Genomic DNA, 17,471 nt, shown 5'->3' with positions numbered 1-17,471 from the left:
TTGTCTCCTGAGGCACTGTGCCCTCCTTGAAATTAGTGTAAATCAGCTTCTACTTGTTACTTGAAAGGGATAGGGCATATTGGCTCTATTAAGTAGCTTTGCCTCACTATGCACCCCAAAACAGAAAATGCTTTATTAAATGAGGCTATCCTCATCCTTGCAGTAGTTCTGGGAAGAGTATCAGAGAGTGAATTCCCTTACTAGGAGTCTTCATGCCTTTGTTCCACATGATCCACACAGCTTCTGTGTAGGATCATAGTAGAGGTACTAGGTAAATACCATCTCTCTTTATGCTCTTTTGGACACAAATAACTAATGTTCAAGCCTGAGAAAGTTGGCTTGGAGGTGTGGCCAATGGTCACATGGACTTTGTCACACTCATTTTTTAAATCAACATACAGCCTATTTAATCTAAGCAGAAATACAGACTAGATATTTAATCATTCCTGTTTTCATAATGAGGCATTGCATATCAGAAGAAAAAAACACAAAGAAAAGTTGAAATATCAAATACCAGGAGAAAATATCCCATCGCCAGAGTCACCTGGCCAGCCAATGATTTCTCTCATTTTCTTTAGCATGACATATTCCAAAAGCACAAATACTGGAGCGATTTCATAGGTGAACCTGAAATGTAATAATGGCCATACTTTATGTATGTAACACAAAGACATAATTCACCATTGCAATATCTACAGAACTGTTTCCTTTTCTAAACCCTACATTCACAAATGTCACAATTATAGGATTGAGCAGAGAGAAAATTATGTCTTCTAAAAGGTTTGCTCATTTTCTCATTCATCGAGTCAAGAGCTTCAATTATTGGCTTAATGCCCAACCGTCATTTATCATATTGAATAAATAAACAACAGTGCAGAATAACATATTTAAAAGCCAACATCTGGTCCCATTTCTCTTCCACATTATAAAATTATGAATCCAAAATGCCAAAAAAAATGTCCCTTTCTGTTTAAAAAATGTCGTATAGCTTTGATTTCAAGAAAAATGTAACAGGATTATTTTCTTGTAAGCTAGCATGAATACTCACATACTTATGAACTTCGTATCACGATTTAGGGGCTACTATAAAAAGATATTTTCACATGACAGATAGAATAAAGACTATGGAATGTCTCTAATAATTATCCTGGATTACACAAAAACACATTTAGCTCCATACATGTTGGTGTTTGCTGTCGATGTCAGCCAGCTTTAAACTTTACTGTATGAACAGCTGGTGATGAAAGTCGTACGCATCACTTTCTCAAGAGAATCCAGAGCCATAATCGCAGTTATTGTTTCCATTATGTGCTGTAAATGGTTTCCTGCTTATAAAATGACTTCTGACTTTTAACTCTAAACCCAGAGGTGCATATATAAATGATATAAGTAACAATTTATTTTTGTACAAAAACAAATATTATTTGCTCACTTTAAACATGAACTTTAGTTCAGTTAATGGATACAAAGACATGCTGCACTAATGGATAAGAAAGCTTATCCGGATATAAACAGGCATATAAGGATACAGAGTGACTCTCACAGGATTAAAATGCTTTGTAGTATCACATGCATGTTCTGGGGGCCTCGTGGGCCTGAGCAACAACAGCATTTGTTCCGACTTAAACTCATGCCCACGGGTGATTAATCAATGGTTGGTGTTCACTCCCCTAGATTTGAAAAGTAAACTAGGGAACAGGACTCAATATTTTTTGTATGTTCTATACCACAATGATTATACCAAAGTGCAGCACACACAAAAACCAGCAGTATGGCTCTAACTCGAAGAGAGCTTCAGGCTTTGTATCACACTCTCATTGCTGCTGAGCTCTTTTTGACATGGAAGAAAACCAGAAAACAAACAAAACCAAAATCTAAGCTACATAATTACCATGAAGAGTCAGTACAGAGGACTGACTTACTGGAAATGCTGTAACTTGTTGTCTCCCTTTGAGCTGCTAACTTAAAGTCTTTTTAAAAATATGGGAGGAAATAGTGTGCATAAACATAATGTCCTATAAATATAATAGAAGGCCGAAATATGAGTGCTCTATTTGTGCAATTAATAAAATTGAGAGAAAATCATACACGTTTCAGTTGCAATTCATTGAGAAAGTTTGATTGAGTCTCAACTTTTAATTAAAAGATTACAACTATACTCATCATTTATTTGCAGGGATGGGGACCTAGATTACCATATAATTTTCAGACTATTGTTTTCATATACAAATTGTCCCTTTATCTTTTTTCAAAGGCAGTATATGTACAATGGGTTGGAAGCTTCAAATATTATGAAAAATCTATTTAAAGAGCTATATATTATTTTAAACTATCCACTCAGCAAATTATGGATTATGTCACTGTCATGAGTTCTTTCACTAAAACTGTTCTATTATACTCTAATGATTATTCTTTCAGTGGAAAATAATGGGAAAATAAGATTTAAAATAGCTTCCTAACCAACTCTGTTGGAGTGTTTCCACTGTGTATTACATGTAAACTGAACTTGGGCTACAGCAGAAAGCTTTATTTACATCCCACTGTTGTAGATCAGTCAATAAAGATAACGCTTGCTGGCTTACACAGGACCAGAAGTTGTTTTACCTGTGAATGTGCTGCCCAAGGCAGCTTCTTGTTTGGATTGCCTGGGTCATTTGTATATTCATGAAACTGAGAATACTATAGGTCTAACTGATAAACAATAATGGCTTTATTACTCAAAAGAGCTCTCAGGTCAAACCTATGATTATATTTGAGCAAAGAAAGTGTGATTATGACCTTCATTGATGATTAATAACTGTTTGTCATTTATAGAAATGTGTTCTCTTTATCTGTAATAGCTAATACATACAGATACAGTTAGCCTTTCTCAGCTACAATTTTTGCTTCCACAGGGAAGTAACAGGATGAAAGAAAAAAATTCAGATGTGGACCCAGGGTTCAAATGAAGAGAATCACTGAATAATGAAAATCCACTGGATCAACATTCATTGACCTGATCACTCACCTGCAGTGCCTGGTCCATAAGATTAAAAAGAAGGGATTCTTGGGTAGTTACTTTAGGAAGGCACTTAGAAGGATGGCTGCAATTCCTCAAAGCCCTGTGTATAATCCTAATTCTAGTTGAATTTTGAACTTGTTGGGAGCAATTTTGAGTTGTTAAAAGCCTCTCAAAGATATTTTAAAAAGAGCCTTATAGCCCAGGAACAAACAGAAAATCTGAATAGACAAATTACCATCAATGACACTGAACTGCTAATCAAAAAACTACCTAAGAGCAAAACCCCTGGACTGATGGCTTCACTGCCAAATTTTATCAAGCATTTAGTGAAGGCCAAATACCCATCCTCTTTGAAGTTTTTGAAAAAGTACAAGAGGAGGGAATACATCCAAACTCATTCTATGCAGCTAACATCACTCTAATACCAAAAGCAGGCAAAAACACCACAAAAAAGAAAATTACAGACCAATACCTGATGAACATACATACAGAAATACTGAACAAAATATTAGCAAGCCAAATTAAAAAATACATCAAAAAGGTCATCCATAATAATCAAGAAGGATTTATTCCAGGGACACAAGGATGGTACAATATTAGAAAATCCATCGACATTATCCATCACATCAACAAAAAAGGACAATAAACCCATGACCATCTCCATAGATGCTAAAAAAGCATTCAACAAAATTCAATATCAATTCATGATAAAAACTCCCAACCAGATGGGTATAGAGGGCAAGTATCTCAACATAATAAAGGCTATATATGACAATCCCATAGCCAACATCATACCTAACAGTAAAAAGTTGAAAGCTTTTCTTCTAAGATTGGGAACAAGACAAGGATGCCCACTCTCCCCGTATTTATTCAACATAGTACTAGAGGTCCTAGCCATGGCAATCAGACAACACAAAGAAATAAAAGGCATCCAGACTGGTAAGGAAGAAGTTAAACTGTCACTGTTTGCAGATGACATGTTATTGTACATTAAAAACCCTAAAGAATCCACCCAAAAATTACTAGAATAATTGAATTCAGCAAAGTTGCAGGATACAAAATGAATACACAAAAATCTGTTGCATTCCTATATACTAACAATGAACTAGAAGAAAGAGAAATCAGGAAAACAATTGCATTTACAATTGCATAAAAAAGAATAAAACACTTAGGAATAAACCTAACCAAGAAAGTGAAAGACCTATACCCTGAAAACTACAAGACACTCATGAGAGAAATTAAAGAAGACACCAATAAATGGAAATACATCCTGTGCTCATGGATAGGAAGAATAAATGTTGTAAAAATGGCCATTCTGCCTAAAGGAACCTACAGATCCAATGCAATCCCTATCAAAATACCTATAGCATTCTTCAAAGAACTGGAACAAATAGTTCTAAAGTTCATATGGAACCACAAAAGACCCTGAAGAGTCAAAGCAATCCTAAAAAAGGAAGAATAAATCAGTGGGGATTATGCTCCCTGACTTCAAACTCTATTACAAAGCCACTGTAATCAAGACAATTTGGTACTGGCACAAGAACAGATCCATAGATCAATGGCACAGAATAGAGAGTCCTGATATAAACTGAAACATATATGACCAATTAATACATGATAAAGGAGCTATGGACATACAAGGAGGAATGACAGCCTTTTCAACAACTGGTGTTGGCAAAATTGGACAGCTACATGTAAGAGAGAGAATGAAATGGGATTACTGTCTAATTCCATACACAAAAGTAAACTCAAAATGGATAAAGGACCTGAATATAATCATCAAACCATAAAATTCTTAGAAGAAAACACAGGCAAAAAAATCTCTTGAATATAAACATGAGCAATTTTTTCCTGAATCATCTCCTCAGGCAAGGGTAACAAAAGCAGAAATGAACAGTGGGACTACATCAAACTAAAAAGCTTCTGTACAGCAAAGGACACCATCAGCAGAACAAAAATGCATCCTACAGTATGGGAGAATATATTCATAAATGACATAGCCAATAAGGGGATAACATCCAAAATATATAAAACACTCATACGCCTCAACACCCAAAAAGCAAATAACCCAATTAAAAAATGGGCAGATGATCTGAACAGACAGTTCTCCAAAGAAGAAATTCAGATGGCCAACAGGCACATGAAAAGATGCTCTGTTGCTTATTATCAGGGAAATGCAAATTAAAACCACAATGGGATATCACTTCACACCAGTTAGGATGGCCAACATCTAAAAGACAAACAACAACAAATGCTGGGAAGATGCAGAGAAAGTGGAGCCTGCACACACTGCTGATAGGAATGCAAATTAGTTCAACCACTGTGGAAAGCAATGTGGAGGTTTCTCAAAAAACTAAAAACAGAAATACCATTTGACCCAGGAATTCCACTCCTAGGAATTTACCCAAAGAAAACAGATGATAGATTCAAAGACATATTCATCCCTATGTTTCCTGTAGCACCATTTACAATAGCCAAGACATCGAAGCAACTGAAGTGTCCACCATTAGATGAATGGGTAGAGAAGATTTGGGACATACACACAGTGGAATATTACTTGGCCATAAGAAGACAACAAATTCTACCATTTGCAACAACATGGATGGAGCTGAGACAGGGACCATGGGATTAGGCAGAGCAGGGTGAGCGCCTCCAGAGAAAAAAGCAGAGCAAGATAATTACAGTCAGAACAATGTAGCAATGTGCAAAGAAGTCCCTATTGAAACTCTGTGATAAGCATTACGCAAAGTCAGAGTCACAGTAATTCTCTAGGGTAAAGATACCAGACTAGGAATATAGACATCTTCAGTGAGATCAGTTAAAATTCAAAAGGCCAGCAGCAATTTAGCTGGGAATGTTTGAGTGTTCTGCAGATAAAGAGAAGTGTCTCAGCATAACCCGTGACTTTACTGTAAAATTTACCTTAGCCTGCTAAAAGGCCCAGCTTATTTTAACTATACCTATGTGCTATATTTCCTTCTCTGATCCTGACCACGTAATCTGCAACCTAGGAAAAAGACTAATTTAGTAAGCAAGCCCAACTATAAACAGCCCAAGAAGTTAAGAAGTAAGATTCTTAACTTCAGCAAACAGGCAACATCCCAGCCCACCTTGGGGGCAGGGTAGGCAGTCTTAACTGACATGCTCCCAGAGGGAAACTGCTATCTTGAGAAAGAATCTAGAGCTGAAAATCTCCTCTGTTTCTCAACAAGAATGAGCATTCTGGGACCACTCAACAAGTCTGCACCCCTAACCCTTTACCCTCATTCCTGAAAATCCTCATGCATAAAACCCCTAGACAATGAGCCAACGACGGACTCTCTTGTCCCCTCCTGGCATGAGCTGGGAGCTCTGTCCTCTCACTTTATTTCTAAATAAAAGCCTGTACCTTGCTCTCTTACCTTGAGTGTTTGTGAAGCTCATTCTTCGGCTTCATGAACAAGAACCCTGGCATCAGAGCTGGAGAGTATTATGCTCAGTGAAATAAGCCAGGCAGAGAAAGACAAGTACCAAATGATTTCCCTCATTTGTTAACCCCTTACTGGATAACAACAAAGCAAAACTGAAGGAACAAAACAGCAGCAGACTCACAGACTCCAAGAAGGGACTAGCAGTTAACCAAAGGGAAGGGAGTGGGGTGAGTGTGTGGGGAGGTAGAAGGGGATTAAGGGGTATTATGATTAGCACACATAATGTGGGGGGGTGGGTCCACGGGGAAGCCAGTATAGCACAGAGAAGACAAGTAGTGACTCTATAGCATCTTACTATGCTGATCAATAGTGACTGCAATGGGTTGGAGTTGGGGTGAATGTAATATGGACTGTATGGGTGAATGTAATAACCACAATGTTACTCATGTGAAACCTTTAAGATTGCATATCAATTATACCTTTAAAAAAAGCCCTATAGAATAGTTGCATCTGTAACAAGTCCAAAGACAAAAGGAGTAAGAGCACTAGGATTATGAAATTTAAGGTCTCAATCAAGGTGAATTGTAAACTGTATCATTCTATGAAAAGTGAAAGACAAATAATTATTGTAAGCTATGTAATTGGTTTAAAGTCTAGTTCCAATAAAACCAGGTTCTCACCTCAACCCAAAAAGGAGAAGAATGGACATCTACCAACTCAAGTTGTTAATTAATTTAAATAGGAAATACATGAAGCTGTAGCTGGTCCTGTGTAGAATGTAATCCTAATAGATCCCTATCCAAGAGTGCAAAACAAAAAAATTTACTTGTTTTCAGTCTCTGGTTAGAATGGATTCTGTGAACATTATGAGGCATTAAAGCACAATGACATTACAGTTGACCCTTTAACAACCCAAGTTTGAACTATGCAGGTCCATTTGCATGTGGATTTTTTTCAACAGATATAATAGAAAATGGTTTTGGAGACTCATGACAATTTGAAAAAACATTTCATTTTTCTCTAGCTTGCTTTATTGTAAGAATACATACAGCATACATAATATGTGTTAATCAACTGTTTATGTTATTGGTAAAGTTTCCAGTCAACAGTAGGTTTTTAGTATTTAAGTTTTTGGGAAGTCAGAAGTTACACTCAGATTTTTGATGGCACAGGGGCCAGTATCCCCAATCCCTGCATTATTAAAGTGTCAACTGTAATTTAATAATATTTATTGAGTACTTGCTAAGTGTTAGGCTCTGAAGATGATAAATGAATTAAAAGCACAATCTCTGACCTCAAGGAATTTGCAGTCTAGTGAGAAAGGCAAAGATGTAAACCAGATATTGTACTGTCAATTATTTTTACCTGAACATAGAAGAGGGAAGAATATGAACAAATCTCATTGATTTTTTGGATTTCAATGATGAGAAATGACATGTAACATTAAGAATTTTGGCTTGAGGAAGCAGATGGATAGAAATATCATTCACTGAAAAAGAACATAAGTAGAGGGAAAGATGATGAGTTCAATTCCAGATAAAGTTCTGGAAGCTGTCCTAAATGGAGACCAAGAGTTGAGAGAGAGCATTGGAGGTGGGAAGGTGGGCTTCACTAGCATGTAAGGGTGGTTGAAATAATGGAAATGGGTGATCTTTCCTAGGGAACATAAGAAAAGGGTCAAGGATAGAACTCTTTGAGGAACTAGAAATTAGAGCAATCATTCTCAACCTTGGCTGCACATTGGAATAGATCAGGAACCTTTAAAAACTTATTGTTCCCTGGGTCATTCCAAAAGATCTGATTTAATTGGTGTAGGACAGGGTCTTGACATTGGTATTCGACGAAGATACACAATCACAAATGATTATAGTGTACAGCCAGGGTTGGGTAAGTGATGATGTAGAAGGAGTAAAAAAGGAACCCATCAAAGAGGAAGAGAAACAAACTGTTTGGGATGCCAAAAGAGAAGTTTTCCAGAAACAGGAATCTTATCAACAAAGTTGAAAATTACAGAAAGGCTAATAATGTGGAAGTGAAAATGGTCCTGATACTAATGACTGATGAAATTAGGAAGGGCCATTTCAGCAGAGTTAGGGAGTCAGAGCCAGATACTATGAACTCAAGGTACCCAGTTGGGGAAATAATCAATACAGTGCAATGAATATTGAATATGCTTTCAAGGAGGTTGGTTGTGAAGGGAAGAGAGAGGGCCATGGCTACACAGACAAGCCGGTTGGGAGTTTTTTTGTCTTTAAAGATTTGTAAAGATTTCATCATGTATCTAGCCTAAGAGATGGCACTAATGGAGAGGGTCAGAAAGACAAAGAATGAATATTTGATAGAACAAGATCATGGGGTAGATGAGAGCTGCACAAAGACAGATAAAAACTCCTAACTTATTTCTTTTTTTTTGGCTTTAGAAATGTCAAGATCTAAATGTTTTCTTCTGCGACCACTATTTTCAAAATGCAGTTTCAAAGTAAATTCTCAATAAGCCTAAATATTTTGAATCAAAAGAGGTTCATGTACTTCCAATTTATTTCAAATTTAAATAAAAACTTCAGTTCTAATTACTAAATAAAAAGAGATTTAATATTATTTAAAGGAGACAGATGATATACCAACATAGAAATGACTATTCCTTTTAGACTTGATAAAGTAATTTAATAATATTAATACTCCAGTTTTGCCAAATGCAACTCAAGTTAAGTCTGATTTTTGAAACTGAATCATAAATTACACATATATCCTGACAAATTACCATTTCATGGCATTTGCATCAAACCCATTATCTTGTGTTCCATTGCCGAGCTACTGGGATTCTGAAGTTTAATGCATTTTAGGTGGACATTTAAATTTCAAAAAGAATTTCAGCTATGCAGTCTACAGAAAGGGAAACAGTTGGATACATCAGCTTATTTAAATTACCAAAGGAAACTTCTTTCTTTCCAAGAGCTCACACTTGCTAAGTTTTGGAGAAGGGTGCATCGATTTTTGACGGAGTACATTCAACATTATATATCAAGATGCCCTAAATTAATACAAGTTTTTGTGTTTACCATGGGCAAGGAGAAAGAAAATCTTTTCTTTGACTTTCTTAAATGTTTACAGCTTTACATCTATGACTTAGGTCCTGCTTCATTAGTACAAGTCTGTGTATAACTGGGACATGCACTCATCTTTACAGTATCTTAACTTACCTGTTCCCATGTGAACACATGTTGATTGAAATAATACTGAATCTGTTCATTTGCAATGTTAATGCACAGCTGCTCAAAGGAATTCTTTTTGAAATTTTCAAAGCCAAATATATCCAGAATTCCAATGCTCAGTTCATCACCATTCCCACTGAAAAATTAAAGAGACATTATTTTGAGTTATTTATTTTCTTAAGAGGTAATATAAAGCAGGGTATCTCAAAGGACACTTGTAATTTAGCTAAGAAATTACTACCAGGACAAAGAGTGCAAACTTTTCTTAATTGAAAATATTTTCCTTCATAGAACAGGGAGATAAAGTAGGTAGCATCTTTTTAGTATGTAAATGGTACAATATTTTCCTTATACTACAGAAACTACTTCCATACTATTTTATATACTCCCACAAAAGAAACATTTTTCCTATGAATTTGGGAGCACAGGAATCACAGCCCTGAGTGAGTTATGAATCATAGGGAAAGCCTGGCTAGCAGTCCAAACATAGCAAAAACATGTTCAATAAAGACCATACTGGAAAAGCAAAACTTCTGTGAAAGAGTATATTTAGTTCTTCATTTTAAGATAACAATGAAAACATCTTGCTAAAAACACCTCACTTATTTTAAAGAATTGTTATTTATTTTTGACTCATTCACTCATAATTTTTAATATAGAATAAATAGTAAACTGAAGATGCAAATGTATTTGAATTTATTTTATAATTAAATATATTTTAAAATACAATTAATTACTATTTTACAACTAAATATTCCAAAAGCATTTTTTTCCTACTCCTCCACAATGGTTACCTCTTTTCACTAAAGGGTAGATACTTTGTCAAAAAGCTTGCCCCTTCTCCAATAAACATATACACTGCAAAGTTATTTTCATGTAAATTTAAAAAGGAGAGTACCACCATGTCTCTTTGTGTTCTCTATTAATGTAATCTATGCCAACTCTTAGTGTGGTGCAAGGAAGTGATTTGGGAATGACAACTAGCAACCGAGGGCTCTGAACTGAAGGATGCTTTCTACATTTGGAAGAATTGTCTGAATTCAGAACTCAGAGTTGCAGAACACTTTGAATATGAGATGGGATCAACACAAAGAAAGCTATCAGATATTTCTGAAAATTCCCCAAATTCTGAATTGTAAGTGCAATTCTACCTATTCATATGAGGCAAAATGTGTAGCTAAAGTTTATGATCGTTAAATCAAAATTATTATTCTCTTAAAATCTCTTTGTCCTTTAGATAGATACTTATAAAATAATGTGTTTGAGCCGGGAAGACCTTAGAGATGATCAGGGTCAAGGATTCTCAAACGGGGCTCTGTTAATGGCCTTCAGGGGATCTGGAGTCACAACGGTGCACAATAATTTTGGTGAGTACATAGAAACATTATCCATTTTCTATTTTGGAGTGAAGGATGTAGTTTTCAGGAGATTCTTAAAAGGTTCCAAGATACCCACCAACTATTCAAACCACTGACTTGCCATTCCGTGCCTTTATTTAATGGCTGAGGAGGAAGAGATGCAGAAAATGCAGTCACTTGCCCAGGGTCACACAACAAGCTGGTCGCACAGAACACAGGCTCTCCAAAATCTCAGTGTAAACCCTGACAGACTGAACTAAACTATTCAAATGATAAATTATTTTAATGGTCTTGTTTTTGTTTTTTACACTAAACTGTAAAACTATTTTGTATGAAATTTAAAAATCTAAAATTTGGGTAATTTTCATTAGTGTATAGACAGGAAAGTTACCAAGTAATAGACTACAGTGGAATTTTCAGCAGATCACCTGTTTCAAAGTCAAATCATTCTGGGTACCACTTAGTGCCAAAGATAAGGATGATAACTAACAAAATGAGGTCAAATCTCTGAACATCTTCACTTACATTCTGTGGACTATATTGATATTGAAAAATTCTTAAATTTCTCCATTTTCATCTGAAAGCTTGGCGTCATAAAGATGGCAACACATCAACATACAGACTATTCTGACCATTAAATCACAATGTGCAAACTGGGTTGTCATTTGCACATGCAGTCAAATAGGTTACAGTTCAGCAGGAAGGTAAAGAAGCAATTCTCAGGGACAGAGAGTAACAGATATGGAGGAATAATGGATAGTCTCTTGGACAGTTTGGATATATCATGGTGTGCATGGCATGTATTTTAGAGGAAAAATAGCAGTGAATTACATGCCTGAATGTGTATTAAATGGCCTTTTATGCTTAGTAAGTATGAATGAGGTGATCTTAAGGTAGGCCTCTATTTTGTTTTCTCAAATACAAATCTCTAAAACTTATATAATTTATGGCAGAACAAAACATTAGATGCAAATTAAGGAGTGCCACCTATGCACAACCCCTGGCATATAAAGAGCACTCATTCAATGGTGACTGTGACCACCTTTATTTCTACGATGAGGTACTAGGCAGGGCATAGACTTACGGTCAGATAACATTATTGCTCATATCCTGGCTCTACTGTTTGCTAGCTAACTAGCACATTTCTGAACTAAATCTCACTGGAGGTCATAATTCCTACTGTCATGGCAATATAGTGAGTGTTAAAATATGAAAAAACAGTTTTCCTTTGCCTTCAAGATTTAATTCAATCACTCAAAACAAAAACAAAGAACTGCTGAATTGACTTTTTTTTTTTTTTTAGATAATTATTTTTTATTGAAGGGTAGTTGACGCACAGTATTACATTACATTAGTTTCAAGTGTACAACACAGTGATAAAACATTTATATACATAATTCTAGGTTCCAGCTATCACCCTACCAAGCTGTTAAAATATCTTGACTATATTCCTTATGCTATACATTACATCCCGGTTACTTATTTATTTTACCATTGGAAGTCTGTACTTTTTTTTTTTTTTTGTGAGGGCATCTCTCATATTTATTGATCAAATGGTTGTTAACGACAATAAAATTCTGTATAGGGGAGTCAATGCTCAATGCACAATCATTAATCCACCCCAAGCCTAATTTTAGTCAGTCTCCAATCTTCTGAGGCATAACAAACAAGTTCTTACATGGAGAACAAATTCTTACATAGTGAGTAAGTTACATGATGAACAGTACAAGGGCAGTCATCACAGAAGCTTTCGGTTTTGCTCATGCATTATGAACTCTAAACAGTCAGTTCAAATATGAATACTCATTTGGTTTTTAAACTTGATTTATATGTGGATACCACATTTCTCTCTTTATTATTATTATTTTTAATAAAATGCTGAAGTGGTAGGTAGATACAAGATAAAGGTAGAAAACATTGTTTAGTGTTGTAAGAGAGCAAATGTAGATGATCAGGTGTGTGCCTGTAGACTATGTGTTAAACCAAGCTAGACAAGGGCAATAAAACATCCACGTATGCAGAAGATTTCTCTCAGAACGGGGGGGTGAGGTTCTAAGCCTCACCTCTGTTGATCCCCAATTTCTCACCTGACGACGCCCTGCGACTGTGCCTGTCTTAGGTTGTTCCTCCCTTGAGGAATCTTACCCGTCTCTGGCTAACCAGTCATCTTCCGGGGCCATACAGGGAAATGTAAAGTTGGTAAGAGAGAGAAGCCTTATTGTTTGAAATGGTTAGCTTTTTATTTCTTTGCATATTTATGCCCTGTAGCTTCTATGCCCACCATTTGTCTTGAGGTATCTTTACCACTTGGAAGAATTATGATACTCGGTAAATTTGATATGAGGCACAAATTCTATTTAAGGGTTGTAATTAGGAAGGAAGAAGAAAAGCTATAGAAGTAGCAGGAAGAAGAAAACATGGGAAGATTGATTATTTCTTTGACATATCTTCTTGTAGAGTAACTTCAGCATGGATAGGTTTTAAACCACTACTTAAATTGCGCACACACATTAACATAATAGGAGTATAGTTACATAACCAAAGCATATCTGTAATTACCAGCCATCTCCAGTGAAACCAAGAAAACCAGTTAGGCACCTTAGGCATTTGTGAAAACTTATCTATGATATGGTGGATATTGTCCAACTGAACTTGAACAGTCTGAGAGAAATCAGACAAATTAAAACAACCCATTCCTGGGGAATGTTCACATCCCTTATGTTCTTTTAACAGTAAATAGTCTGTAGTTGTAAGATTTTGGAGCGCTACAATTTGCACTTCTCCTAATTCTTGGTTGAGTTCCAACAGTATAGATCCAGTCAAATTTGTTGTTTTACTGTATGCACAGGCCAGCTTAGATATCTCCTTCTTCATTCCCATGGCAAGTCCAGGAACTGGTGGGATGAGTGCATCTACAGCTGTAGCAGTGCGTGGATCTTTGTTGGGGTTTTTTGATGATCATCTTCTGGCATGAGTCTTCCAGAGAGTGCTGATGTTGGAAGTTCTCTTTCATATCGTATCTTAGTTCATTGTCGGGGTAGCCCAATTAGGCTTTGATCTTCTATATAAATGCAAACAGACCCTTTGCCTACACTTTTATATGCCCTTTATACCCTTGTGTAGAACTCATTGGAGGTTACCACACAGGAACTGTCCTTTTTTGTTTTGTTTTGTTTTGTTTTGTTTTGTTTTTGGTATCACTAATCTACACTTACATGACGAATATTATGTTTACTAGGCTCTCCCCTATACCAGGTCTCCCCTATAAACGCCTTTACAGTCACTGTCCATCAGCATAGCAAAATGTTGTAGAATCACTACTTGTCTTCTCTGTGTTGTACAGCCCTCCCTTTTCACCTACCCCCCCATGCTTGTTAATCTTAATACCCCCCTACTACTCCCCCCACTTATCCCTCCCTACCCACCCATCCTCCCCAGTCCCTTTCCCTTTGTTAACTGTTAGTCCATTCTTGAGTTCTGTGATTCTGGTGCTGTTTTGTTCCTTCAGTTTTTCCTTTGTTCTTATATTCCACAGATAAGTGAAATCATTTGGTATTTCTCTTTCTCTGCTTGGCTTGTTTCACTGAGCATAATACCCTCCAGCTCCAACCATGTTGCTGCAAATGATTGGATTTGCCCTTTTCTTATGACTGAGTAGTATTCCATTGTGTATATGTACCACCTCTTCTTTATCCATTCATCTACCGATGGACATTTAGGTTGCTTCCAATTCTTGGCTATTCTAAATAGTGCTGCGATAAACATAGGGGTGCACTGATCTTTCTCATACTTGATTGCTGCATTCTTAGGGTAAATTCCTAGGAGTGCAATTCCTGGGTCAAATGGTAAGTCTGTTTTGAGCATTTTGATGTACCTCCATACTTCACAATGGTTGAACTAATTCACATTCCGACCAACAGTGTAGGAGGGTTCCCCTTTCTCCACAGCCTCGCCAACATTTGTTGTTGTTTGTCTTTTGGATGGCGGTCATCCTTACTGGTGTGAGGTGATACCTCATTGTAGTTTTAATTTGCTTTTCTCTGATAATTAGCGATGTGAAGCATCTTTTCATGTGTCTGTTGGCCATCTGTATTTCTGTTTTGGAGAACTGTCTGTTCAGTTCCTCTGCCCATTTTTTAATTGGGTTATTTGTTTTTTGTTTGTTGAGGCATGTGAGCTCTTTATATATTCTGGACGTCAAGCCTTTATCGGATGTGTCATTTTCAAATATATTCTCCCATACTGTAGGGATCCTTTTTGTTCTATTGATGGTGTCTTTTGCTGTACAGAAGCTTTTCAGCTTAATAGTCCCACTTACTCATTTTTGCTGTTGTTTTCCTTGCCCGGGGAGATATGTTCAAGAAGAGGTCACTCATGTTTATGTCTAAGAGGTTTTTGCCTATGTTTTCTTCCAAGAGTTTAATGGTTTCATGACTTACATTCAGGTCTTTGATCCATTTTGAGTTTACTTTTGTATATGGGGTTAGACAATGGTCCAGTTTCATTCTCCTACATGTAGCTGTCCAGTTTTGCAAGCAGCACCTGTTGAAGAGACTGTCATTTCGCCATTGTATGTCCATGGCTCCTTTATCAAATATTAATTGACCATATATGCCTGGGTTAATGTCTGGATTCTCTAGTCTGTTCCATTGGTCTGTGGCTCTGCTCCTGTGCCAGTACCAAATTGTCTTGATTACTATGGCTTTATAGTAGAGCTTGAAGTTGGGGAGTGAGATCCCCCCTACTTTATTCTTCTTTCTCAGGATTGCTTTGGCTATTCGGGGTCTTTGGTGTTTCCATATGAATTTTTGAATTATTTGTTCCAGTTCATTGAAGAATGTTGCTGGTAGTTTCATAGGGATTGCATCAAATCTGTATATTGCTTTGGGCAGGATGGCCATTTTGACGATATTAATTCTTCCTAGCCACGAGCATGGGATGAGTTTCCATCTGTTAGTGTCCCCTTTAATTTGTCTTAAGAGTGACTTGTAGTTTTCAGAGTATAAGTCTTTCACTTCGTTGGTTAGGTTTATTCCTAGGTATTTTATTTTTTTTAATGCAATTGTGAATGGAGTTGTTTTCCTGATTTCTCTTTCTGTTGGTTCATTGTTAGTATATAGGAAAGCCACAGATTTCTGTGTGTTGATTTTGTATCCTGCAAATTTGCTGTATTCCGATATCAGTTCTAGTAGTTTTGGGGTGGAGTCTTTAGGATTTTTCATGTACAGTATCATGTCATCTGCAAATAGTGACAGTTTAACTTCTTTACCAATCTGGATTCCTTGTATTTCTTTGTTTTGTCTGATTGCCGTGGCTAGGACTTCCAGTACTATGTTAAATAAGAGTGGAGAGAGTGGGCATCCCTGTCTAGTTCCCGATCTCAGAGGAAATGCTTTCAGCTTCTCGCTGTTCAATATAATGTTGGCTGTGGGTTTATCATAGATGGCCTTTATTATGTTGAGGTACTTGCCCTCTATGCCCATTTTGCTGAGAGTTTTTATCATGAATGGATGTTGAACTTTGTCAAATGCTTTTTCAGCATCTATGGAGATGATCATGTGGTTTTTGTCTTTCTTTTTGTTGATGTGGTGGATGATGTTGATGGACTTTCGAATGTTGTACCATCCTTGCATCCCTGGGATGAATCCCACTTGGTCATGGTGTATGATCCTTTTGATGTATTTTTGAATTCGGTTTGCTCATATTTTGTTGAGTATTTTTGCATTTATGTTCATCAGGGATATTGGTCTGTAGTTTTCTTTTTTGGTGGGGTCTTTGCCTGGTTTTGGTATTAGGGTGATGTTAGCTTCATAGAATGAGTTTGGGAGTATCCCCTCCTCCTCTATTTTTTTGAAAACTTTAAGGAGAATGGGTATTATGTCTTCCCTGTATGTCTGATAAAATTCCGAGGTAAATCTATCTGGCCCGGGGGTTTTGTTCTTTGGTAGTTTTTTGATTACCGCTTCAATTTCTTTGCTGGTAATTGGTCTGCTTAGATTTTCTGTTTTTCCTGGGTCAATCTTGGAAGGCTGTATTTTTCTAGGAAGTTGTCCATTTCTCCTAGGTTTCCCAGCTTGTTAGGATATAGGTTTTCATAGTACTCTCTAATAATTCTTTGTATTTCTGTGGGGTCCGTCGTGATTTTTCCTTTCTCGTTTCTGATACTGTTGATTTGTGTTGACTCTCTTTTCCTCTTAATAAGTCTTGCTAGAGGCTTATCTATTTTGTTTATTTTCTCGAAGAACCAGCTCTTGGTTTCATTGATTTTTGCTATTGTTTTATTCTTCTCAATTTTATTTATTTCTTCTCTGATCTTTATTATTTCCCTCCTTCTGCTGACCTTAGGCCTCATCTGTTCTTATTTTTCCAACTTCCATAATTGTGACATTAGACCATTCATTTGGGATTGCTCTTCCTTTTTTAAATATGCTTGGATTGCTATATACCTTCCTCTTAAGACTGCTTTTGCTGTGTCCCACAGAAGTTGGGG

The 17,471-nt window shown here is 36.5% G+C and overlaps 1 protein-coding gene across 1 annotated transcript in view; it reads right to left on the bottom strand.

The window, feature by feature from the left end:
* LOC118935861 (uncharacterized) overlaps positions 1-950 on the bottom strand; it is a 102,502-nt gene extending 101,552 nt beyond the window's left edge. The window contains exon 1 of the mRNA XM_057498257.1: positions 515-950. Within this exon, the coding sequence (XP_057354240.1) occupies positions 515-674 (160 nt within the window). The 5' untranslated portion in view covers positions 675-950. The remainder of the gene's footprint in view (positions 1-514) is intronic.
* Between the last annotated feature and the right edge of the window lie 16,521 nt (positions 951-17,471).

The sequence above is a fragment of the Manis pentadactyla genome, chromosome 3, assembly GCF_030020395.1.
Source record: "Manis pentadactyla isolate mManPen7 chromosome 3, mManPen7.hap1, whole genome shotgun sequence".
Classification (NCBI taxonomy): domain Eukaryota; kingdom Metazoa; phylum Chordata; class Mammalia; order Pholidota; family Manidae; genus Manis; species Manis pentadactyla.
The sequence above is the reverse complement of the archived record's forward strand: the minus strand, read 5'-3'. Positions and strand labels throughout refer to the sequence as shown.